The following is a 25,948-nucleotide window of genomic DNA, read 5'->3' as shown; positions in this document are numbered from 1 at the left end:
TTGAGGGCTCTTCCCATTTTGCAGTACCCAGCATAGAGCTTGAACTAGAAAAGAATCCTGTCCAAGGATAAGGACTTTATTTTCTTTTTAAAGAAACCAGGATGGAGGGAGTGGAATCTTGGCAAGAGAATGGAGTCGGGGTGCTTTTCTCACTCTACAACAGCAATCAGTAGGGAATGTGTTATTTTGTCATGTCAGATTTCCTCAGCATAAGCAGCTGATGATAGTTTTGTGATGGAAGTTAAGTTAGAGAAAAACTGACAGAACTGTGATTTCCCAAAGGAAACAAAAGCAAACATAATCTACTTTGAAAAACTCCGATTTTATTTTTGTATTGAAAAGACCTGTCAATTTAAATAGATGTTTATTTCCATTCATGGTCTCAACCAGTGTTGTGTGTTAACATTATTCAGAACTGTATAAAAAGCCATTTGTGTTACATTGGTTAACATCCTAGAACACTGGGGGGGAGGGAGGGGTTTGAAGCAGCTTAACATTAAAAATAGGATGTTCCCAAAAAACTTACAACTGATGCGGCATCTTCTAGTCTAATTTTATAGGAGCTGAAGCATATTGCAAATACAACTCAAGTTATTTGGTCTTCAAAAACAACTTTAACACCAGATTGCTTTCATAGCAATATCGAAGCTGTCAGCTGAGAGAACACACACATACACTCTCGTGTGTGCAAACACACACATGGAAAAACCACACTGAGCACAACTGGAACACCCCATTCAGTATCTGAGTTACGTATGTGTTCTGAATCCATGAGAGCTCCAATTTAAAACTCTAGTTGCCTTTTTTTAATATATACACCGTTTCCATGGAAACCCAAGATTCTGCACAATCAACTGACATTTATTACTCATGGTGCTGTGAAGTTCTCTAGTGAAAGGGCCGAATTCCAAAACCTTTACTCAAACATGCACATCCCTAACCAAAGCCAATGAACAGGGGAGAAGATGCTTTAGAAAAGGGGTTCTGCAGGGTCAAGGTCTAGATTTGAAAAACCACATGACAGATTGTCATTCAAAAAAAGGTTTTGAAGTCATTCTTTGGTTTATTTCCATGATTCTCAACACTGTCCAAAAAGCCCAGAGACAGTGACATGAGAAACCATTGCTCTAAAGCAAGCCCACAGCATTTTAAAATCCCGTGTATTAAATGTTCAGAAGACTACAGGAATTCTGAGTACCCCTTACATTCATGTCCCCAAAAAATCTAGTAACCGCTTAAGTGCATGCACTGAGGCATGACCGGCATGCCTGTAAATCCATATTGTTCAAGTTAAGAGTAAATATAGCTGCAAAAAACCCCACCCACCTATAATTAAATGGTCATTACTAGCAATACTATAGCGACTGTCTTGTTATTAAAGACACGCAGACATCGTTTCTGCCCCTTTGGCTCACTCAGCCAAAGGGAAGCTGTCTGCTCGATTTAGAAAGAAAGCAGATTTTAAGAATCCAAGGGAGTTGAATATTTCCATGTTCCTGGGGTCAAATATTAATGTAAAGATGTAGACAAATGGCAAGGATATGAAAGCATCTCTCGTACATTCCAAGGTTTGGAAGTCAAAAGCAGATCTCAACTTCCTTACGCTTAAGTGTTATGGTAGGCTTGGAAAACCAGGAAGAATTGATATAACATTTCCATGAAAAGCAAAGTAGAACTAAGTCTAACTGGCATTTGTATGCAAGTATTTTTTGCTATGCTTTCTGTAAGGCAGATTTTGTTGCAAAGATAGTTACCAGTCTGCTAGAAGGAAGAAAATACAGGCCACTACACTCAGAGGAGATGGCTGATAATTACTAGCGACGACTTCTATTTTTCAGAACAACTCAGCTTTAATGTACTTTCTGGAAACAGCATTTTCATCACTGGTTTTTCACTTCCTTCCCCATCCCACGTTGTGTATCAAAAATCAAGAGTGGACAAAATGAATTGTGGATATTTACCAACCAGCAACATCTCCTATCCCAATGTTATTTTTAACTGGAACAAATATAGGTCATTCTTTATAACCTCCTGCCAGTGGTTGTTTATAAATATCTGCTTGCTGCAATAAACACTGGTCATTGAAATATTCATTTGCAGTAACTACTTGGCACTAGGTTAATATACTTGTAAAGTTTAATGGAAGTGCTTCTGATGTACATACAAGCACTTAAAAGAACAGACTGTGAAAACGTAGTTTTGGGGGGTTTAATATCTGTAGTTATAGTTTTCATAAGCATTTCTGAAAGTATTAGATCTCTTCAGAAGTTTAGAGGCTCCTGTCTCAGCATATCTAAGTTTCTCAACAATTACAGAATAGCTAATTTAACATTCTTGCTCCCTATGCTGAGATCACACGGTACCAAAATTTCACTATAAAAAGAGGCATTTTTGGTCAGACTGACCCCCCAGCTGTCCCTTAACAGAAAAGCAACACAGCTCAAACCTGTCTGCTCCCTCCAGAAGACAACACCTAAGGCCACAAATTCACATTTGCCAGAGTATCAGGTGTTTCTCCATTTGTGGCAATTGTGTACATGCCCACTTAGAGAAATACAGTATGAAAGCCCCACTACCACCTTTAAGGACAAACCACCTCAGAAGCCAGTGTAGGCAGCAGTGCGTACAGAACCACATTACATCGAAACAGTGTGTTAAAGCCATTCCATCTAGTTAAAACTAGTTTTTAACAATGTTTAATCAAAATTCCTAATTGCAGGAAAGAAAAGAAAAAAACCCATGATCTTAATGTAGAGAGAGAGGCAAAAAGATGCAAAGATAATCACCACAATGATCCAATAGCAAAAAACTCCTGTTTAAAGGTTTTCTTATGCTAAAAAAGGCACACAACCCCTTGTGAACTAGAGACAAAAGCTAGCAGTACTACAGCAATAAACCCAGAAGAAAAAGCCTACCAGAATTACCCAATTGCCTACTGGGAAGGAACAATGAAGTAGACAGGCTGCTCTTGCTCTGTTTTGTTTGCAGGGAAGTGGTCAAATTTAATAGTCAAATTTAGCCACATTAAGAAACATTTAACAAAAGCTACCCCAAGAAACCAGAACAAAACCTGACCTTTGGGTCAAAAGGCCACAGACAGGCCTTTCCATAGCATGTAGCTGAGTGAGTTCAGAGATTGGCAATGAAAGAAAAAAAAGCTTTAGACATGTGATGGGAACAAGCTTTGGGATCTATCGAACAGTCACACCAAGCTTCTCCAGCACACGCACTCCCTTTTCTTGGTATTCTTGTCGGGTCATCCAGAAGTTGTCTTTGTCTTTCATGATGTCCGCTAGCACCGCACCGCCCAGAAACACCATGTGCTTTCGGCGAGGTGGATCTTCGATTCGGATCTTAAATTTCTAAGAAAAAGAGAAGAAACTGCTAGTAGGAGTCTCGAAACAAAGCCTTGCAAAATAAAACCCTGCTTTCCACCAGAACAATGAAATGGAAACTGTTTAGTGAGAAAAATGCGACCGAAAAACTGAAAGGCCAGAACAGGGAACGCAGCGTGAGCTTCCAGCTTGCGCAACCCAAGTCAAATAACTACTTTGAACAGGAAACTAGAGACAGCTATTGACACTTTCCCCAAAATGGTACTTCCAGTGTATCCACAAAAAGCCCAGGAGTCAGGATACAAAATGAAATACCGTATTCTTGCATTTCCTGAATACAGTGAAAAGGAGTGAAACGCTGCCCGAGCTTCAATGGCTACAATGATCATGAGTTAGCAGATCAAGTCACAGAATATTTTAGGATTACACCAAGTTTTACAAGGGCAGATGGAACAGATTTTATATTTACAGAATCTACCCCAGCTCAACTAATTAATATTCCTTTGGATTCTTCGATGCTAAAGCTCTGAATTCAAGAGCAACAATGAGCATGGTCAAAGCTTTGTGTGAAATATTGTTTCAGACTTAAAACATTCTGTACAATTGAGACATTCCATATAGCTGTAAAAATCTTTCGAGAACACTGTATTAAGGGCCAGGGAAGTTCAGTTCAGTTCAACATTAGAAACTCCACTCAAAGGAATTTTCTCTGTAAATATCTCCTCCTTGAAAAGCAGACAGCATTACAACGCAAGGTAACGTGTGTGGCTGTTGTTTTGAAGAGGGACTCTTCATCAGGGACTGTAGCGATACGACAAAGGGTAATGGGTTCAAACTTAAACAGGGGAGATATGCAGAAGTTCTTTACCGTGAGGGTAGTGAGGCACTGGAACAGGCTGCCCAGAGAAGCTGTGGCTGCCCCATCCCTGGCAGTGTTCAAGGTGAGGTTGGAGCCTTGGGTGACATGGTGTCCCTGCCTCTGGCAGGGGGTTTGGAACTAGATGATTTTAAGGTCCTATTCAACCCAAACCCATTCGATGATTCTATGGTTGTGTGCTTATCACATTAACCAATAAACAAAGAAAATTTATTGCACCTGAAGGGGTGAACTCCAGCCTCATACTTTTAAGTATTTCATTTATAGCATGAAACCCAAAACTTTCCCAGCTAAAAAAAATCATTTTTGCTAAATGATGACTTCAAGGCACAATAACTCATTAGCTTTGTTTAACCTACACGACAAGTTGTGCCGTGGCATTTATCAGCCCGTTTTACATTCAAACTAACTCAAGACTTCAGGAATTACTTGCTATTAGCACGGACTAGAAGTCGGCTTTATTGCAAGTACATACACACAAGCCACACGTACAGAACACAGGGGTGTGAAGAACCCAGAGGCAGCAATTCTACAAGTTGTGAGTGCCACCCGCAGCTTTTGTCATTTCTGACTGCTTGGTTCCCTCTAGTGGGGACTCGGTATAAGCCTCGGCCTCACGTAAAGCGAGCAGCAACTCGGTACCTACCGACAGTTTTTCCACATCTCCTTTCAGAACTCGTTCCAGGTAGAGCTGTTTAAGTTCCCGTTCCAGTCGTGAAGGCAGCCCGGGGTACATGGTGGACCCTCCAGACAGCACAATGTGCTTGTAGAATTCAGACCTGATCAAAGAAAGTGTCTTTCTGATATCTTATAGGACACTCTGTAGTACAAGTAGGTACCTGTACATACAGGGGAATAAATACGAATCTAGGAAGTGGTCACTAGACAATGACAGACTCTGTGTTTGGCAGTGTTGCTCATGCTTTTCCAGGCAGAATGCAGCAGTAAAAGAATATTGTGCTTTAAAGATTTTAACCTTGCTCATTCATGCCAAAACAGCCAGGTTTCCAGAAAACTCATGAAGTTCCAAGATCCCATCCCGAGCCCCACTCCCAGCAGTTCACATATTGGTTTCCAAACCAAAAGATGTTATTTTGTTTGAATACAGTTCTCACTTCACACCTGCACCCTGAGAGAGGATTTTAAATGTTCTCCTCTTACCTGGTATCGATGTCAGCAGCCTGGATGGTGTTAAACAGCAATTCAGCCACACCAACACCCTCTACATTGATTAAGTGAGGCTGGAAGAGAGCCTCTGGTGCCTCAAACCGTTCTCCACCGACTTTGATAATCCTGCCATCTGGGAGCTAGTGAAAAGAAAACCAAACACCATTTGAAAGACTATTTACAGCCACTTGGATGCTACACAAACCAAGAGGAAACGACCTGCATTGTTCCCTAATGTTTTAAAACAGGAAATTGTTGATAATTGTCACCACTGCAAGAAATCATTCAGTACTACTGAAAGGAGATACAAACTCTTCAACCATTATGCAATTCACTTAGAGACATCAGGGACCAGATACATTGATACTGAGGTACCAAACATTTCCTTGCAATACAGCTCCTAATATAGATTTAAAAGATTGATCTTACAGAAGGAGTAATGCTTTCCTGCAAGTTCCTTTCTTCCACGTGTGATCACAGGAAGTTCCTACTAAGAGCAAGTTTACCATTCTTGTCACCAGGTATCATCAGTCTCACATGTGTCACTGCTAGCTGGATGAAGCTGAAACAATCTGACATGCTAGAGTAAGTCCACTTTCTCTAAGTTCCTGGACTATAATATTCAAATTTCAAGGATCTAAAATGACAAAAATGAGTACAAAGTCTTAAGGGTAATCTGAAAATAATACAAGAAGAAACAAAGCTTTTAAAAGTTTTCCCAGAACCAAGTAATCTGATTTTACAGGCTCCTACATCTGGGAAGTGAGCTACTGCCAAGAAAAATTTAGACGGAATCAAAGTTGAATGCTACTCGAATGTAAGCCTATGAAGTTTAGCACAAGAAAAGCTGTCTCAAAATACTCACTGTGTAGGATTCAACTAGTACTGTGGTCTCTAATGCCAGTTTCTGCTCCTGTTCAATGTTGTATCCCACATAACACAGCTTTTCCTTGATCATGCGAACAGTCTCAAAATCAGCAGAATGGTTGAAAGCATACCCTCGCAGCAGGAGGAGCTACAAGGAACATGACATCAGGTTAGCAGGAAATGAAAGGAACCATCCAGATCTCTCTATCAGTAGATGGGTACATTCAAGCATGCATCTTTAAAAGTTCACCTGCCTTTTTCAACTGCAGGATTAGTATGAAGTCAAACCTGTCACAGTACACCCATTATTACCAGAAAAGTAGAATAACAGCAGCATTACTCCAAGTGGGAAATTTTCTTCGACATTGTAACTTTCAGTATAACTGCTACGAAGTGAAAGACAACCAAAATAATTCTTATATTTAGGGCTTCACTTCAGAACATTCCAATATTCCAGTTTAACCATAACATTCATCAATCCAGAATGTTGCTTATATTAAAAAAGCAAACAAACAGTCTGCAAAACATACTGTCTTATTTAGTAATCAGGGAAGAATCACTAAACCATCTTCCACACTCTAAGAAAAATTACTTCTGAAAATAGATGTGTAGAACTGATTGAATACAATTTTGTTTTCATTTTATGTATCAAAAGCCACTTTTGAGTTTTTCCTTCCCAAATACGGTATAAAACCCCTTCCTACAAGATTGACACTAAGAACTCAATAATATCACATGTGATTTAGATGAGGAAACATAATAGACTGAAGCAGTACAGTAAATAAAAGAGTTCTTCATATAGCTAACGAATAAATAAAGGGAGAATGTATAGTGGTTTCTTGGTATCAAGGATTTTAACTTGAGCCCACATACCACAGACACCAGCCTCAACCTTACACAAACAGCTTACCTTAATGAGGTACCTAGTGATATCCCTCCCAGCGATATCTAACCGTCTGGTGAGATGAGGCAAAGAGAAACCTTCATAAACTGGGCAAATATGAGTTACACCATCTCCAGAGTCCACAACAACACCAGTCAACAAACCTGACAGAATGAGAGGGGGGAAAAAAGGGACAACTTTCACTAACACCTTCAGAAACAGAGCAGAATAGCAGCGAGTATAAGATAGGATTTTTCATCATTATCTTCACACAACTTCCATTCCATCATCATTTTGGAATCCATCCCAGTCATCATTTTGGGAAAAGGAGTCACAATTTGAAATTCAGTTGTTCCCATTCAGCTGCATTTCAAACTTCAGGTTTTCAGAGTAACAAATACTTTTGTATAAGTTTTCTAAAAGTATTACCTCTACTTTTTCCCAGATGCTTGTGACTCTGCCATGCACAAATTTATCTGCTGTTTTACATCTTAAATTGCATTCTAATGTAAGAGAATATCTAAGATCATTAAATGCTCGTTGGGGACACAAATTCCTCCTCAAGATTCAGCTGTGTATGTGCAACTTTATAGTGACTTCTCAAATATGAAAAAACCTAGAGGCATTCAGGCCACAAGTTTACCTTGTTACAATTATTAGGACTTACTGATATTGAGTGGTATTTAAAAACCAAAACAATGCTTTCATAAGCTAAACATTTGGGTTATTTAGTACACATCTAATTTATCTTCCCCACAGAAACAGCATTAGGCTGAATCTGATCCACTTTCATAGACTAAAGAAATTAACTCTGTTTTTTTACCATAAAACCATTTAATTGTAAGTTGTACAAAACTGAGGTATCATATAGAACATATAGAAACAAAAGTTTCTATACTTCACTGACAAAAGAAGAAGCAGAATTAATGGTGGAAGTTGATTAGAAAACTGTTTTATAGTTTCTTTCAAGCTACTTAAAGCAAGAAAAGGGAGACCTTAAAATAAGAAAGGAACATTTACAGCAAGATGCATTGGTTTGGCTACTGTAATTTGTTGAAGCTTTGTAAACAGAAGGCAACCAAATTGCTCATTTGCCTCAAATGAACCAAAGAACACACCTTGGCTCAGGTGTGTGATCACATCTTCACATTTACTGGTGAACTGGAACAACCGCTATGCAAACACAAGGTGTCTTGTGATCAGACACATGCAGTAAGGAAGGAAACAGTCACAAGGCACTACACCTAACTCCCAAAGACTGTTGTGAGGAATTGCTAGAGAATTTCCTAATTAGAACTAGGATTTGATATATAAACCCTTTTGCCTTGAAATGGCACATGAGTACAAAGAATTCCAGGTAAAAGCAACAATTAGTTTTAAGAGAGTTTTAACAGCAGCAACAAAACGTGGTGCACTGAAATGAGGCACATCTCTATAATTTTAGCCACTACTTTAATCCTTAACACAATTTAAATTGAGTAGGATGTTTTAAAGGGCTTTTTTATTTTCAGAAGCAAATATTCTATTTATGCGCCACTTGGTTTTTATATCTTAGAAGGCCTTCAACTTTGTTTTAGATGATCATATGCAGGAACACTGTGGACTGCTCTGTTTCATATTTTGTTATCCACAAAGTAATTGAGCACTATTTGCTAAAATGCATGTGCAATTACAGCAGAATTTGAGACTCCGTATGTTAGTCAATTAAATATTTACAAGGAATCAAACCAAAGAAAAACCAAAGAGGGAGCTTGGGTAAGAGGAAGAGTAACAGCACAGATCTCAGTAAATAAAACTAATAACCAGGTCCGCAGGAGTGGTTTTGATTGAACTAGCTTTAATGACTTGCATAGCAGTACATAACTTGCATAACATAACAGTACCCCATTGCTTTTGCTCTTGTATATAAAAACTATGGTGACATGTTAACAGAGAAGGAAATTTATGTCCTGCTATCTCTGCAGTCGGTTTATGAAACCACCACCACCAGAGGTACCTATCAGTAGTTCCTCAAAACAAAAAGCAAGCCCCTAAGTCAGAGCTGAGCTTACACCACCATTAAATTAAGCCCAAGACCTATTAATACCATATTAGTACTTTGCCTCAGCAGCACATTTATAAACCGGACAGATGTTATCTTTGCCTACCTTGAGCATACAAAGTAAGAACCGCCTGAATGGCTACATACACCCCAGAGAACTGGTATGTCTCAAACATAACCTGTAACATGAAGGCAGAAATTAATGTCCAAAACAGGCCAAATACGTGAAAGAAAGTTCACAGTTCATACATGTTTGAAAACTATTTCTAGAATTCTGTAGTTTTGCTCATCAGAAACACTTTCCAAGACAGAATAGCAGAGATTCTATGCAAACACCTGAAACCTACTTGCTTTATGGCAGCAAGTAGTACATTCTGTTCTATACCTTACCTGTTCACACAAGATATGCCATACAAAACATTCCACATCCCTCTAGCAACAAAAGTGAATACTTACAAGAAACCCACATACCAGTTCCTGCAGCTTTACTAACCCGTTTTCCACAGTGCTTAATGAGCAGGAGGCAGCACTTGTAGACCAGCCAAGTACTTCATTACTGAAGCGTGAGTTGGAAATGAAATGTTTGTTAAAGGCGTAGGCTCTAAATCTAATGAAGTTCAGAGTTCTGTTTTATTTATTCTTCCTATCAAGCTCTACAGGCTTTGAACAACTGCAGACACGGTCAAGATCAGACTCCTGAGCATATGGGTCTAGAATAAGCCCTGTGTCACAGGCTGTTCTCTGGATTTGGGCCGCCTTCTTCCCTTCTTTAAAGCACAACTGATGAAAACTTTCAGGGATTAGTGCAAAATCCACAGTGACTGAAATAGTACAGGTAGGGCTAACGCTGTCACTACATACGGAAAGCCACAGGCTTGCAGGACAGTTCTTGAAACACAAAAAGTAAGAGCCTGTCTTGTAGCCTAGGTTCCCCTAACCACTAAACCAGCTTCAGTGAAGAAACAGAGTCCAAGATTAAAGGATGAGGAGTTTATAGCATCTTGTCTTCTTTATAAACACAAAAAAGGCTAAGTAAACAAATCAGACTGTACAGCAGTTTTCCCCTCAAAACGCTTTACCAGGAAAAGCGGATGAACTCCGATTACTCCAGCACACACTGAAGTCTTGCTTTTGCTATTCTGCAGCCTCCTGAGCACTTCTGCAACTTCTAGGATTAGAAACTGATTAAATCCGAAGTACTCCCACAACTCAACAAAAAGATATCTAAACATTTTTAAACAAAAAAAGCTGACGCCTGACAATTTTAGAATTCTGAGCTATTTCAAGAACCTCCTCTGTTAGAACAGTGTGATTTTAAAAGGCTGACCCCTATCAAAAACCTGATCCTTGCAAACCCAAGTTAATTATTTCATAGCTGTAGCGAGCACACTGCAAACCCCCTGGGAAGACTGATGCTGCCTGTCTCAGAATATGCACTGTGAGCACACAGCATGGCAGACATCCAGCAGCAAGGAACAGAGGGGGCGAGCTGCAGAACACCCTGCCATGAGAACACCACACTGTGGGGTTTTGTAAACCCCCAATGTGAGCCGGACAATATAAAAGGAAATTTAATACAGCAGTCGGGTGCATAGGCTAAGAACAAGTAAGACATTACAAGACTGGCTGCTGGCTAGTAACTTCCGTATTGGCCACAGTTTAGCACAGTTTAGCACATGGACTAAGAACAAGCAAGACTCGACTAGACTGGCTGCTGGCTAGTAACTTCCGTACTGGCCACAGTTTAGCACAGATGCAATACCTTCAGAAACAAGAAGCAGAAGTGTCTGCCAGAAAGGGAACAGTTCAAAGAGCAGCAGCTCACAGAGATCCCCTTTGAGTAGTTGTTGCCTAAAACCAGCACTATTCCAATGGATGACTCCTTCAGACAACCTGAGTGTTTACAAAATAAAAACTAATTTAAGAAAAATCTAAATTATCATCTTCATACAACAAAATGAATCATAGAATAGTCAGGGTTGGAAAGGACCTTAAGATCATCTAGCTCCAACTCCCATGCCACGGTCTTCAAATGGCATTAGTTAATGCCTTGACACGTTGTACTGAACTCCAGCAGCCACTACAAAACCCTTTATGCGGGCCTTTCGGGAGCTGTTATTCTTTCTCTCAAGACAACTCTAGATCTGTTCTACTGGACATGAAAAATGCCCTGACATGGGACACATGTTAAAAATAATTGCTAAAATGCAAACACTGAGCAAGATGTTCTCCTGAAAAGACTCTTCTCACGACAGCAGCTTCTCGATTACCTACGAAGTGCTGCTCTAATTGGGCACGGAAAGGAAGAAATAAGAATTGGAAAAAAGATAAGGAATACTAGGTTGGGATTAGGAGAACTGACTGTGCTAGAGCATCTCTACAGCTACATGATACGTCATCACAGTCCGGCTGCTCCTGAGGGTATTACAGAATGAGAATGCAGAGAGATAAACAACAAACACTCAGTTAAGATGAGGAGCAGCCAGTGTCTTGTACACACCATGGAAGAATCTGCACTTTAAAAATATATATCAAGGGACTGGAGCACCTCCCATATGAAGACAGGCTGAGAAAGTTGGGGCTGTTCAGCCTGGAGAAGAGAAGGCTGCGTGAAGACCTCAGAGCAGCCTTCCAGTATCTGAAGGGGGCCAGTAGGGATGCTGGGGAGGGACTCTTCATCAGGGACTGTAGCGACAGGCCAAGGGGTAACGGGTTAAAACTTAAACAGGGGAAGTTTAGATTGGATATAAGGAGGAAGTTCTTTACTGTAAGGGTGGTGAGGCACTGGAATGGGTTGCCCAGGGAAACTGTGAATGCTCCATCCCTGGCAGTGTTCAAGGCCAGGTTGGATGAAGCCTTGTGTGGGATGGTTTAGTGTGAGGTGTCCCTGCCCATGGCAGGGGGGTTGGAACTGGATGTTCTTAAGGTCCTTTCCAACCCTAACTATTCTAGGATTCTATAGTATAGCTGCCACGTGAGCACTTGCTGCTGTTACTGTGCAGCTGAGTTGATGGGGTGAGAGAGAGAATTACTGGAAGCAGAATGAAGTACAAGCGTATATAATTATCTATCATCTTGATATGGTCCAGATGACTAAGCTGTTCTTTCAAAATGCTACTGCACTGTATCACAAACTGCAGAGACATTATTATAGTAACTGCAGGCTTTAGGAAAAATCTTATTCAGTCCTCTGCTTTATACTGGGCTAACCTCCCTGAAAAGGAGGAGTGCATGTCAGAAATGGAAGGGGTATAAATATGCTGCTGTTAAAAACCTAAATATTGCTAGTCCTCCTAACACTGTAATCCATTAAAAATATTAATAGAAACAACGAGCTTCTGTTAACTCAGATTTAAATTCACAAAAATAGATTCTAGTTCTTCTTAATCCTCTGGATCATGGTTATGTATCTACAACCTCTGGAGTGGTTTAAAAAGAGCAAATGGAGCAATACAAATATTTCATCAGCGTTCAGAAGCCATGCAAGATTTTTCAGTTTATAGTATAAAATTACTCAGTACCAGAATTACTAAAGTCCAGCCTTTTGTGTTTAGCAGGAAAACAGAAACAAGAAGACTATTGTAGACAGCTGAAAAGCAAAGAAGCCTGAACAGGAAATTCAACTATTCCTGCTACACGGAGGCCAACCAGAATAATCTGCTATGTCTATCACACCACAGCTGACTGACACAAGTAGAAGGTATTACTAATGTTGCATTATAGGTTACCTAAGTATTAGGTCCCTAATGTCCACAATTGCTAAGAAAATATGAATTAAGTTGTACAGTTGGATTTTTTCACTTCAGGGTTTCCAACTTGGCTTCACTTCACTTGATCAGGCCATTGAAAGGAAAGATTAGCACAAATATCTTCACTGCTACACTGCAGAAAGCGCTACTGTAGCTATGATGATTTTAAAATAATCAATTTAAAAGGATTTTAAAAGAAAAGTCAGCAGGTCACGCTAAAGGTAAATTCTTACTAGACTAAAGAACATATTTGGGAATATAGATATATATACACACAAGCTTTCATATTAAAAGTTCTGGTAAATGGATAAGGTTTCAGATTTAGAATCCATTTTTCCTGTAATACATTTTTTAAATTACATTTTTGTTACAATGAATATTTACATGAACTGAAAATGCCTATGATGCTTGAGAAAACAAACCAAAAAATCCCCAACGCCCAGGAAACAAAACTTTTTGACTTTTTGTTCTCATCAAACAATACTGCTCTTCAAAATCAAATCTTTGTCACATGGTACTACAGCTAACCAATATACATCTAACAACCTACACTAAAACAAGGTTCAGGTGGAGCTCAGGCTACCCAGGGGAATACTCTGAAATCAAGGACCCAAGAACCAGGCTTTCCTTCTTAGAACACCTTTGATAACTGACTGACCTTTGATTAATGCTAGGGATTGGGTGCCATCACGCCTTTGTCTCTATCACCTCTAACAACGTTTCACCTGGTAAGCACCAACTTCCTCAAGCCTCAATCTCCTCTGAAACATTAATGGTTAACAGAAGTCCAAGCTAATTTAAATGAGTCAGTAATCAATATATCTTGGATACATGAAGATAAAAATGTATTTCCAATTCTACGCTTTAATGGTGATATGGCTTGAGACAAGAAGCTTGCTTATAGTTTTTAAATGAGATCAGCTTGTTTTGAATTTAACAACAGCAGCCTTCATGACTACAGCTGGGGACAAGTTCTGGTTAGGAAGCAGAACTGCTTTGCCTCAGATAGTTACAAGGTGTTCCAAGAAGTCAGAATCTCCTAGTGCTGCTTCACTGACAGTCCATATCAATTTCTACTAGACAGACATACCTCCACAATTTTCTCCCTGTTTTTAGTTGGATTCATGGGAGGTTCTGTGAGAAGTATTTTACAATTTTTTGTGTCAATATTAAGTTTTTCTGGTCCAAACGTGTAATCCCAGAGATGCTTCATATCATCCCAGTTCCGAACTATGCCATTCTCCATCGGATAATTCACCTCCAGCATTGAGCGCAATTCACTTGCTTCATCACCAACCATGAGATCCTGTAAAATTTCAATACAGAAACATGTCAGCGCTTCAAAGTGTTCTAAACACAAAATCCTCAAGAGTGACATGAACTGCTCCAACCTGTGTCCAACTGTGTTGTTAAGGAATGCCCACATTTTAGAACCATTTTCAGGTACTCCAGAGAGAAACAGAATAGATTTTGTGTAGTATTTAAATTTGGCTGTTACCCATCCCAAACCTTTTCCAAAATAAACTTTATTAATTCCATTTTCCCATTAACCTTAAACATGCCAATAAACCCTATCACAGCCAGATGCCACAAAGACCTTTATAAGCACAGACCTTTCTCCAAAACCCTTTGATCAAATACTAATTTCCAAGGGCTGAGATGCAAAATAGCACATAAGGGCAGTAGGTGGGATTGGCAGAGTATTTTTCCATGCATGTTGCAAATTTCTGTGCACAATACCAAAAAAGGAATAATGAGTGGTGAATAAGCATACCGAACAGTAGCAAAAGCAAATAAGAGATTAGAAGTTCCACACCAGACATTAAAAGAAACAATGGTTTACATATTGCCTATGTCAGTAGGGTGTGAAGAGACACATCTAAATATAAAATATACCCTCATCTGTTCCATGCTGAGTCCCAGGCCAAAACCCCCAGTAATACATTCTTACACAAATACAACCAACTAATGCATAGTTTGTATAGTCATTTCACACTGATTAAGCAATCTGTTTATTAAAGTTAGTTATGCAAACATTGCACATTCAAATTAGTAGCATCATATCATCTCCTTTCCCACGTATTTCCCAGAGGAAGTATGCACAATAACATCTTCTCCTTGCTCCATATTATACCCCAGACTTTTCTAAAGAAGCCTTAACTGACTTGCTTGTATTTAGCCCATAAGAACATACTCCCAGGTACCAATAGCACTGTTCCATACTAATAGAAAAAAAAAATCCTATCTGCTTCATGCAAAAATATGCCCCACAGTTTGCAGCTGCTGTGGCACAGAACACTCTGAAGTGAGGGTTACTCAACCTGCTGTTCAATGCTAGGGAAAAAAAGATGCACAATGAAAAACCTGCTGCCCGGTTTATAACGCCTTTCTTTGAAGTAACCTGAACAGTTACTGTTGACTATATAAAAAGGAAATGAATTGAAAATCAAACCATTCCTCTTCCACCCCCTCTCACTGACAATGTGCTTTGTTTTCTCTTGCAGAGCAAATCACACTTCAGTTCTCAACTGTACAGAAGACAAAAGTCAAGACTCCGACATTTGAAATCAAATGTACTCTAGTGAAGCTGTACTATAAAAACTCTACCACGCAGCCACATCACTCCTGAGAATTTAAGAAGACAACTCCATCAGTCATAAGAATCAGAAGCCTTTTTTTATGCATTGTTCCTTGAGACTCCATGCTGCTGAACAAGACATAGCCCAGGAAAAGCCACTACTCAAACGTGCAATGAAAGCTGCACAAAACTTTCACATCCTTTCAAAACAAAGCTAAAGGCCAGAACAATTGCTCTCAAGAGCATGCTAACAAATACAAGTGCTTGGTAGGTGAAACGGAAGAAGGACAGCACAACTGAATTTGCCCAGAGGAACCAGTATCATGACATCCAATGTTTCCACAACTTTGGTACTCAGTAATATTTGTCTAACTGATTTTTCAAAGAGTTTATTCAAGCTCTTGGTTTGGAATGTTAAACAGAGCAATTCCTACTGTTAATGATGCTGAGCTCCTGTTGATCTCTAAGTGTTACTCTTACATCTTGCAAAACTACAAGGTTATGTAGCATTTAGAAGCAATACATAAAATATTCTCATGAATTAGTTGCTAGTAAACCAAAGCAATGATCAACGTCCAAAATAAGTATGTATTCAAATGTAAAATGTAGGACAAGACAAAACAATGAGTAGCATCAAAAAATAACATAACAGCTACCAGGTCCCATCAAGCAAAAATGGTAAACAAACAGCACAGGGGCACCTCACTTACCATCTTTTTGTTATTCTACTTCAACAGGTCAAGAAAGGTGAAGAAAGAAGGTAGAAGCAAGAAAGTCAGAAAAGGCCTAAATGAAATTCTCAAATTATTTTAAGTACACAGTAGAAATAGGCTGAAAAGAGATGCATGTACAGCAGGAAATGATCTGAGTTAGTTTAGTTAGGGCCAGGATCTCAGATTAAAACATCTCTTTAAAGGAAGCTACTGCTACAGGTCAGTGCCATGTCATGTTTATGCATCTTACATTGTCTATTTCTCATAAACAGGATTCTGTGCATAAATACTCTGTAAGGCTGAAATTTTACCCTGGGCAAGGTGTTTATCTGAACTAGACAAGAATCTGCACAAGGCATTTGTCCACAACTACCTCTGACATACTAAAGTTTTGTTTTAAAATTCTACTTTCATTACCCAAGAACTGAAAACTGTAACACAAAAGCATTCCCCGATAAGCAGGCTAATCTGTTCATGTATCACAGAGAAAATAACCAAAAAGAATCAAATAAGACATATTTACTTAAATTATGGCATCTTCTCTCAGAATGGATATAAGCAATCACAAAGTGCAGTAGCAAGAGCAGCGCCTCAAAGCTCTTTTCCTATAACAAGCTATGGAGGTAGGAAGATAATTAAAGCAGCCAGGAAGCACTACGAGATATTCGAAGTATATGTGCACAAACATTGTCCAAAATTATACTAAAGCCATTTCCATGAGACATTTTCCTCCTTTCATTAAATTCACCTTGAGTCACATAAGCTGACAAAAGCAACAGGATAACTATCAGCACCATTAGGGCAAATCTACTTATTCCGTATGTCAAAAGGAAAGTTCATAGTGTTTCTGGCAGCTGCCTTTGGAGAGGCATTCCCAAAGAGGCTGGTCAGTGTGGCCTTCTTCACCTCAAACATAGGGAATGACCCTGGGTTTCTGCCTTCTGCAGAAACTGATCAGAACTGTAGGACATGGACCATAGCTCAGGTCTGATCTGCCCCAAACCTAAGAAGGTTATCAACCTCTAAACCAGCTGCAAATATTAGTAAGTCAGTAAAAAGCTAAGAGCAGCACCTATGCTTCTGGTTTTAGAGTTTTAAAGTTCCAATTTTAAGCAAAATAATCCCAGTAATAACTTTTGAGTTTATATCCAGAACTGTGGACTCCAAGTAGGAGGAAAAGCTGTATCTCTGCTGCTAGCTGAAACAAGAATCTAGAAGGAAAACATGGACAAAGCGACTTGAAATCAGTAACTCAATAGATGGCTGATAACTACTGTTTTGATCAGCTTCCAGACTCTTCTCACAGAGTTTAGGAATTTCACAGGAATGACAGCTTTTCTGGACAGTTTAAAAGTCAAACTGATAATCTTCTTGCCAGCTTCAGTTTTAAACTAATCCCGTAAGAACCTGCAGTGAATGGCCAGAATTAAACTTTGGCATCAAACTCATCTGCTGAAATAAACTTACTTATTTTAGGAAATCTGCACAAGTCTCAAAGAAAAACAGTACACACGCTTACCAAGTCTCTCTACTGCATTATCCTACTGGGATACACAGAGTATATGTGGCAGAGACTTCTTCTCTTGATATACTACTTCCTTATAAAAGGCTGACAAGCTATTACAGGCAGATGCTATAAAACTTCTAGGAAGAACCTCCACACCATTTATACTTCCTAAACTACACCCATGTGATCCATCCTCAAGCAGAAGACAGGCAATGCATAATAAAATACAGTTTACTGGCTCTTTTGCACTGATCTCATAGCAATTACCCACTTCTACTCCTGTCTTTCCAATGTCACATGTAATGATACTAAACTAAGCTATCAATCAAAAGATACCAAGATTAGCAGGACAGGATGTTATCATAACACCTGGAAAGAAAACATAACTTCAACAATGAGATTTCATGCAAGAGGATTTTTCTTGGACTTAAGACTTGTAAATCACTGCATAACTTCCATAAAACTTTACCAGGACCTCCTTGAAGAAGCTGTCACATTAAGTTCAAGTAGATAGCCAAACAAACACCTTTCCTCAAGTCTTTCAAGAAAAAGGAAGATGTTTTCTCTCTCCTTACAAAAATTCCTATCTACTGTGAATGGGAAAGCTCTCCATCCTTCAAACAACTCTTCCTGGCTGACACAAGGTAAGTGATACTGCAATATTAAAACACAAACCACACAACAAAAAACTCGGTGCAATTTGGAAAGGTCTGGTACCTCTCATCCCTTTGACTTCCTAGTATAGCCTTTTGCTGATACTGCTAACATGTTACAGCAGCAGCAGAAATCAGGTAACTGAAGTTCTCCTGGTCACCCAGAGGGTTCTGAAAACAAGGAACAAGACTGGTCAGATTTTACTTTGATTTTACTTTTTCCTTTTACTAAGCTGCTTCTCAGAAGCAAAAAGGAAAGCAAAACTGCAAGCCTGTACGTGTGGTTCTACTTAACCTTCACTGGCCTAAGTGAGGCCCTCTGCAGTTCTGTGCTGCCTCCTGCGTCACCCTCGCTCTCGAACTGGAGCTTGCACAATTCTTCAGTAAGGCAGTCAAAACTACACCTGACAAAGAGATCCCTTTTTCAGGTGGATCAGCTCAGTCAAGTGGCCCAACACATGACTGCACAAGATGAAAATGTGTGGCAAGAAGCAAGAAGAAAGGATGTGACCACCGCAGGTCCAAGACACTGAAGCCCATATTGCAGAAGCAACTAAAATCTGAAACCTTACTCTGTTAGTACAAAATAAAGCAAGAAACAATAGCTCCCCAGAAGATTCTCAGACAGTGGCACTTTCCCATTCCAATTTGGAATAACATCCCAAGATGAAGTAGCATGAACACAGCTGCTTCATCTCTAACTGGTATAGAGTACCTACATCCATCAACAGCAAGAAGAAAACAAAAACAGTAGAAACAATGAAATGCAAACACAACCAAAGTTAAACATCTCATACAAGATCACAGATGATCAACTGCAAGTAGAAAGCAAACAGCATAGAAAAACCTGGAAGCTCCAGCAGTTCTTCAGCACTGTCTCAGAATCCACAGTACAGCTCAGTGACAAACATCAACCACTTCCGCCTGTTTTCTGCCTTCTAATCTTGACATCATCACATACTGGTATTTGAAGCCCCATTTTGCCCATAGTACCTGCTGCCTCCTCAGCTGTACTATGTGAAGCTCTCCAATACTTTAGATTACTCTCCTAATAACTCTGTAGCTTGACAGTACAGCCCAGTACAGAAATGAATCAAGAGCTACTGAAACGGCATAAAGGGGAATTAAGAAAACACATTTGCAAACACTGCATAAGTCAAAAGCTGCCCCTATTTTATCTGTCAGAAAGCAGCAATAATGAAAAGAACATACCTTGATTTCAATGTTTCCCACTTTAGCAGTTGATCTTATAATGGGTCTTCCAACCAAAGCTGGAAAAATGTGCTCCGGGAAATTTGAGCCTGCATAACCACATTTCACAAACTGAAAAGGAATAAATGGTTTTATTAGCATAGACATTGCTTTTGTTTACCAACAGAAACCTGGTTTGGGGGATTAAAAAATAATTAAAAGTCCAAATTTAGGAGCATGTGGCCCACTGGAAACCAACTGGATTTAGACTTTCAAATCAATTTTACACATTTCAGATGAGGGGTACATCTGTAAAAGTGAATTAAAAGTACTTTCCAGAATACTTTCTGAATCAGATTGCCAGATTTGTTAGAAACAGTATTGAAATGACTACATTGAAAGGTATAAAAGAGTCTGGTATTTGAATCTGGATTTCCTGCCACTCCTTATAAAACTTCCCTAGCAACCTAAAACCCATCATTTTGCAATGCATCACCTTGTAATGAGTACCCGATGAGACCAAATTCAATCACTTTTCCAATTAGAGCACAAAGTCGCATTAATGAGTTACACATCAGAAAAAACCAAGCCCTTGTGAATTCAGGTGTTACGCTGTTACAAGTGGGTAATGCTGAGATAGTGTGCAACTGATGCATTTCTCAGGAGTTTCATAGTTTTCAGGGTTTCTTCTAAGGATAAAAATATGAGTTTGCAGTAAGCACTTTAAAAAAACCAACAGCACAAGGAAAACCTTACCTAACGGTAGTTCACACCAAACAGGATACTCTGAAAAGTGTTTGTTACCCAAATATGTGCAAAAGGAAGCTTTGTACCACTGGGTCTCAAGATATACACTGTATATACACTAAGAAAACAGTGAAGATTAACTGAGCATAAATAAAATGTAGTCATTAGAGGAAGATCAGCTGTAGAACAAGAACTTCTTTATCAAGAAGTACAATTTGAGCTCATGGGGATCTTGAGCTCTTTGGCTCTCTTATTTTGATGTTCATCTATCATACTCTTGATGTTGTGCCTGCAGTTCTTACAGAGCAGGCTTCTGGTTTTTTGATGCATACTTTGCATACTGAGCTGTACCAGCATGCCAGAACAAAATCCTGCAATCCCAAACTAAACATTGCACATTTTCAACTGCAAAATTACTCAACCATCTAGGTGTAACAGCAGTAGCACAGAATCACGGGGTCATTCAGGCTGGAGGGAACCTCAGGAGCTGTCTCATGCAACCTTGGGCTCAAAGCAGTCAACACTGAATTCAGACCAGCTTGCTTCCGGTTTTGACCAGTTGAACGCTGGCAGGCAAATCACAGCCTCTCTTGGGGCCCAGTCCCAAAGCTTTATTATCCACTTCAGGTTGTGTTAAAAACTACCTGCAAGAATTTCCAAAAGGAGGTCTGAAGCCTGCCACTGAAACAATTATCGCAGCAAAGAGAACAGCTAATTGCAGCTGAAGGGAACTCAGTCATTACACTGACGCAAGCATAAAAAGTCACTTTCTATTGCTCTAAATTACTCGCCTGTACTGCAGTAAAAAGGGCACCTGCTGTGGTAAAGAATTCATAAAGCCAGTTATAGAAAGAGTCAAGAGATATTTTAATTAAAGTTGGGCTAATACAGGGAGGAAGGGAGGCTTTTTTGGTTTTGTGACCTTAATTTCCTTCATCCCTTTTCCAAAGGCAGAGCTGTTCGGAATATCTGAAGAATGACACTGTGTATACAACTCAATTCACTCATCCTGCTTTAATCCCAGTTCTCTGAAAAGGCAAGTACTTATCAATTCTTTTGCTTATATTAAGGCCAGAAGTACCCAGGAATTAGAGATCTTATCTGTGGATTCAAGAATGCAGTGCTGCTACAAGAAAGCAGAGTAGCCACAAGTATTTCTGGATTCCACTACCTGAATCCACCAGAAGACTTAACCAGAAGTTTTATACCAAAGGCAACATGAGACATTTTGAAGGACTGAGCTGGGTCCAAATATTAACGAAGATAAGCTCCCTTTCAGACTCAGCAAATTCCTGCACTCAGGGCAATCACACAATTTTTGTTGCTACCATAATATTTAGGTATGCTTGTTACAAATTTCCTTGTGCAGGGCCTGGTCGTGCTAAGAAGGAAGATCTCCAAAACAGCCCATACAATCTCATCCTCTAGCTTAGGGTTTCATAAACTGTTCCAAATACAACCTGGGCGCCTCTGGCTAGCCCATATACCTTCACACCCTTCTATTTGCTTGTACCTTTTCCTCCTTTTCTTTCACACAGCATGAAGCAGCTTCCCTATCAGTCATCACCAACAGCGTCAGCCAACAGAAGACCAGTAACATCTAAGTGAATCCTTACAACTCAAGCTCCTGGAGTACCCATCGAGAAGCTGTACTACCCATACTGTTAAATCCAGCCGACTGGGCAAATAACCCCTGAGATTTACACAGCAGCCACTGAGATACGTGACCCAAACTACTACTGCACAAAGTCAGTAAGTGCGTCTTGGCCAACCTTAAAAATACCTCTCAAAATCACGTACAACTGTGCTGACCTACAAAAGTACTATTCTATGCTCTTACTATCTGGACTATAATAGTAACTTCCAGTCCCTTTCTGTGTTAAGACCTTGACACACCTTCCTGCAAAGTTAACAATGTTGGCAATTAACAAACCCTGGATTTCAAAAACAGATTGTCATTCCTCCAACCAGCCTAAAACACAATCAGAACCAGATTTAATCTCTGTGAACTACAATGAGCAAGATTAAGCTTAGACATTCACAGTCTGTTTCCTACCTCTTTCAGGCCAGAACAGAGAGCCTTAAAAAAACAAAAAAAGGTATTGAATTTTAACTCTGCCTCTTCCCCTTCTGGTGTGAAATTTCCCCCTCCCAGCTACACGAAAATTTGGTGAAGATGGGAACAAGTCAGCATTGTGCACCAGCTTCCCCACCAATGAGAGCATCCCCACTGCAGTATTCCCTCTGACATGATATTGAATATACAGCTGCTGGTTCAATGGGTTTGTGATAACCTAACATTGGATATTATGGCTGAAGAACCAGACTTGGCTGACCTACCAACAGGTAAATGCACCTAAGAAACACAGATGTATATAATAATAGATCCTGGGCAGTTTTACATTTCTGAAGTGGCACAAGAAATACGAGATACTTCTCCCTCCTGTCCCTTACAGGAGATCTCCCAAAATCTTTGGTTAAGTGTTATCAACTGCAGTAGTCTGGAATAGAATCAGCTTCTCTTTTCTAGTGTCAGACATTAAATACTGTTCCTACAATTCTCTATTTGAAACTTGAGAGTTTCAAATAGAGAATGCCATCTCTTACTGTGCACACCTCTTGCAACAACTATCATATTCTGCACAATACTCAGTACACACCGTATCTTGACCAATAATACCAACACTCAATGATTTTACGCATCTAGAGCGGTCAAGAGTTCATCATCATTCATTTTTGCACGCATTTGCTGCATGTTCTGAATGTTTTAAGAGCTACTTAGCTTGCCTGTGTGCAAGACCACATATGTAAGAAGTTTTACCATATATAGTTTCTTCTCTATTTCACTGTGGTTTATACTGACTCTTTCACTTCCTACTGAGTCATCAAACAGTAAGAACTTGTAAGTATAAGTACTCTTTCAAATTAAAAGAATGAGGAAGCTCACAAACAGGTCACGTGACAAGTTTTAAGATGAATACCAATATTCTTATCAGGTCTCAGAGCTTGATTCTTTCCATTGACACAACACAAACAAAAACCCTAAATACAATTAGAGCAATTCTACAGGCCAACAAGTAACCTAACTGCTTGTCCTGCACCACCACCACCATCCATCTCTAATGCTTTAGACCTTTGAGGTGCCACTGCCTGCCTCTCTCCTACCCCATGTGTTGCAAGAACTTCCGTCTAGGCACCTCTTCCTCAAAGACTGGTTGCAGCCAGGTACATTAGAAGCCCTCTTGCAGCATAACAACAACAGTAAATTTCAAAACCAAGCCTAAAGTGATTTTTCTAAAGATAGCCTCCATTTTTATGTACTATTTCTGGCACCTAGCAAGAGATTTAATTTCAATCGTGGTTTTAAAGATGACATATCAGAGTGTATCAGAAATCACTGACAAAATGTCTCTTCCTTGTCATACAGAAAAAAAAAAAAAGATAGTAAAAAGACTGGTTTGGCAATATAGGATTATTTGATAGTCTCAATATGCAGCTGAGGCTCAAAAGATTTACTGAATGGAGTTTTCTCCCAGATTACTTACCCCATTCTAGTTTAACTGTCTACATTCAACTAAATATTTTTCGTTCACCAAATTAACAATTATTACTTGATGTTTTACTCTCCCACATAATGAACCCTGAGACCAGGGTAGTTCTATACACACATTGCTCTGCTTAGAGGCCAAACACAACCCAAAGCAGCACAAGCTGAAGCAACACAGGCCCCTCCTCTCAGCACTGCAACGGCACTACAAAGACACCTTCCACTGTTATAGCTATTTATATCCTGCTGGTACAACTCACGGAGAAAATAAAATGTTTCATTCCAATATGTCTCTTGATTCCAAAGCACACAGATGTGTCACACCGTACAGGATCTGTGCTGCAAACCCAACTTGGGAAATGGGGGAACAGTTTCCTGTCCCATGCCTCACACCTTCCCAAGACCAGCCAGAGCACAACACTGCTGTCACTGCTAACACGCTAAACATTAACTCGGTGATTTATTGCTGTGTAAAGAGCCACACTAAAGGATGAAGCTCTAAATTATTTTTCAGAGCTGGGCCTGACCATAACAGTATTAAACAATAAAGAAAAATAAAGAAAACCAAAGCCAGAAAAAAAACTCAAAACTAATAAAACCCACATAAAACAATTTCCATATCTCTTTGTAAGAAGAAAACAGTGAATACCTTTTTCCTTTCCCTTTCCTAAATGATAGTGTAAAAAGTGCCCAGACTCCAGACCCCAACCCCAATTTTTTGCTATAGGAGGAAAAACCAAGATGACACCAGAACTGTCAAATCCCAGACCTGTCAGATACAATGTCCTTCCTGAACCGTTCCAATCATTTCAGATGCTAATTGGAAAACCCTCTAATTCAGGATACTGAGTCTCTAGCAACATCCTTTGTCTCAATTATTTGTTCTTGGGCTTTAAAAAAAATGTATCTTTATTCTAACTGCTTATATATAAAAACCAAAAATCACTTCCTTTTTCTTCCTAACGTTCAAGAGATGTTCACATGCGGTCAGCTTTGCTAACTCTCTGTATTTCTTTACCAGGGAAAACCTTAGATTGCTAAACAAAATCACCGAGGCAAGGATCCACCTATAGCATCCTGTATCGTTTTGCTTTGAAAGGGGATCTTTATCACTTCCTGTGGGGCGCCTCAAAGCCTGTGTACCACTGACAAAAGGGTGAGTTTCCAGTGTGTGCTTGCATGCTCAGAGAGGACAGAATAGGTGAAAGGATGGGGAGAAAACCTCTGTGTTTCTCCGGATTAAAAAATGCCAATTTTGAGCATGTTTCAGATCACAAAGGTGTTAACGGCAGGATGACGCTCCATTTTGACCAGTAGCTGCAAAAAAAAAAACCTCCCTACTCCAAGCATTTCCCTACAACTAACACCCTTGCACAAGGAGAACACATCCCTGTTTGCAGGTATATAATGTTCTCATTCAGAATTTGAAGGTAATCGGCACGCTTGGTTAAATACTCGTGGCCGCAGACACTCGCTCGGGCCATGCACAGAACTACTACATTCCCGATACAACAGCAAAATGCCGGGGGTAGCACAGCGCGATATCGGCGCACCGGGCTCAGCACCGAAACCCCCCGAGAGTGCGCTCTGCCCATCCGGGTCATAACCCACCCAACCACCGGCACACCGCCGGGGCCGCCCTTCTTCCGCGCCGAGCTCCCTCCGCCCATTCATTCCACGGGCCCGCGCCGACCTCCCGGGCCGGGACTGGCAGAGAGCGGCGGGCGCGGCCCTCGCCGGCCCCGAGCAGCGCCTGGGCAAGGCGTGCGGCGGGGGGCAGCCGGCCGGGCCCGGTCGCGGCAGCAAGGCCGGGCGCGGCCCGCGGGTGTGCCGGCAGGAAGCCGGGCCGGGCAGGGCCGGGTGGGAGTCGCCCCGCTTCCCCTTTTCCCCCGCCGCCGTCACCCCCCCCCCCCCCACCCCGGCTGCAGGGCGGGTCCCGGGGCCGGAGCCACTCACTCACCCCGGTGCCGTTGTCGCACACCACCACCTTCCTGCCCAGCGTGTCCATCCCTGCGCGCCGCCGCCCCGCACCGACACCGACACCGACACCACACACCCGGCCGCCGCCGCCGCCGCCACAACCGCCGGGCCCC

General features: G+C 40.4%; 1 protein-coding gene across 2 annotated transcripts; it reads right to left on the bottom strand.

Annotated features, from left to right (window-relative positions):
• Positions 1 to 303: 303 nt before the first annotated feature.
• Positions 304 to 25,948, bottom strand: ACTR2 (actin related protein 2). 2 transcript variants are annotated; one of them, XM_065682261.1, is made up of 9 exons: positions 25,816 to 25,948; positions 19,583 to 19,693; positions 14,010 to 14,225; positions 9,277 to 9,349; positions 7,157 to 7,293; positions 6,245 to 6,394; positions 5,374 to 5,519; positions 4,859 to 4,991; positions 304 to 3,362 (listed from the first exon to the last, which is right to left on the bottom strand). In XM_065682261.1, exons 1-9 carry the CDS (start codon positions 25,861 to 25,863, stop codon positions 3,192 to 3,194), a joined length of 1,185 nt encoding a protein of 394 aa, XP_065538333.1. In that variant the 5' UTR covers positions 25,864 to 25,948; the 3' UTR covers positions 304 to 3,191. The 2 variants fall into 2 exon arrangements, with proteins under 2 accessions (XP_065538333.1, XP_065538332.1); XM_065682260.1 differs by lacking the exon at positions 25,816 to 25,948 and adding an exon at positions 25,467 to 25,578.

Source organism: Lathamus discolor, chromosome 5, assembly GCF_037157495.1.
Source record: "Lathamus discolor isolate bLatDis1 chromosome 5, bLatDis1.hap1, whole genome shotgun sequence".
Classification (NCBI taxonomy): domain Eukaryota; kingdom Metazoa; phylum Chordata; class Aves; order Psittaciformes; family Psittacidae; genus Lathamus; species Lathamus discolor.
Note: the sequence above shows the minus strand (reverse complement) of the source record. Positions and strands in the feature narration are given on the sequence as shown.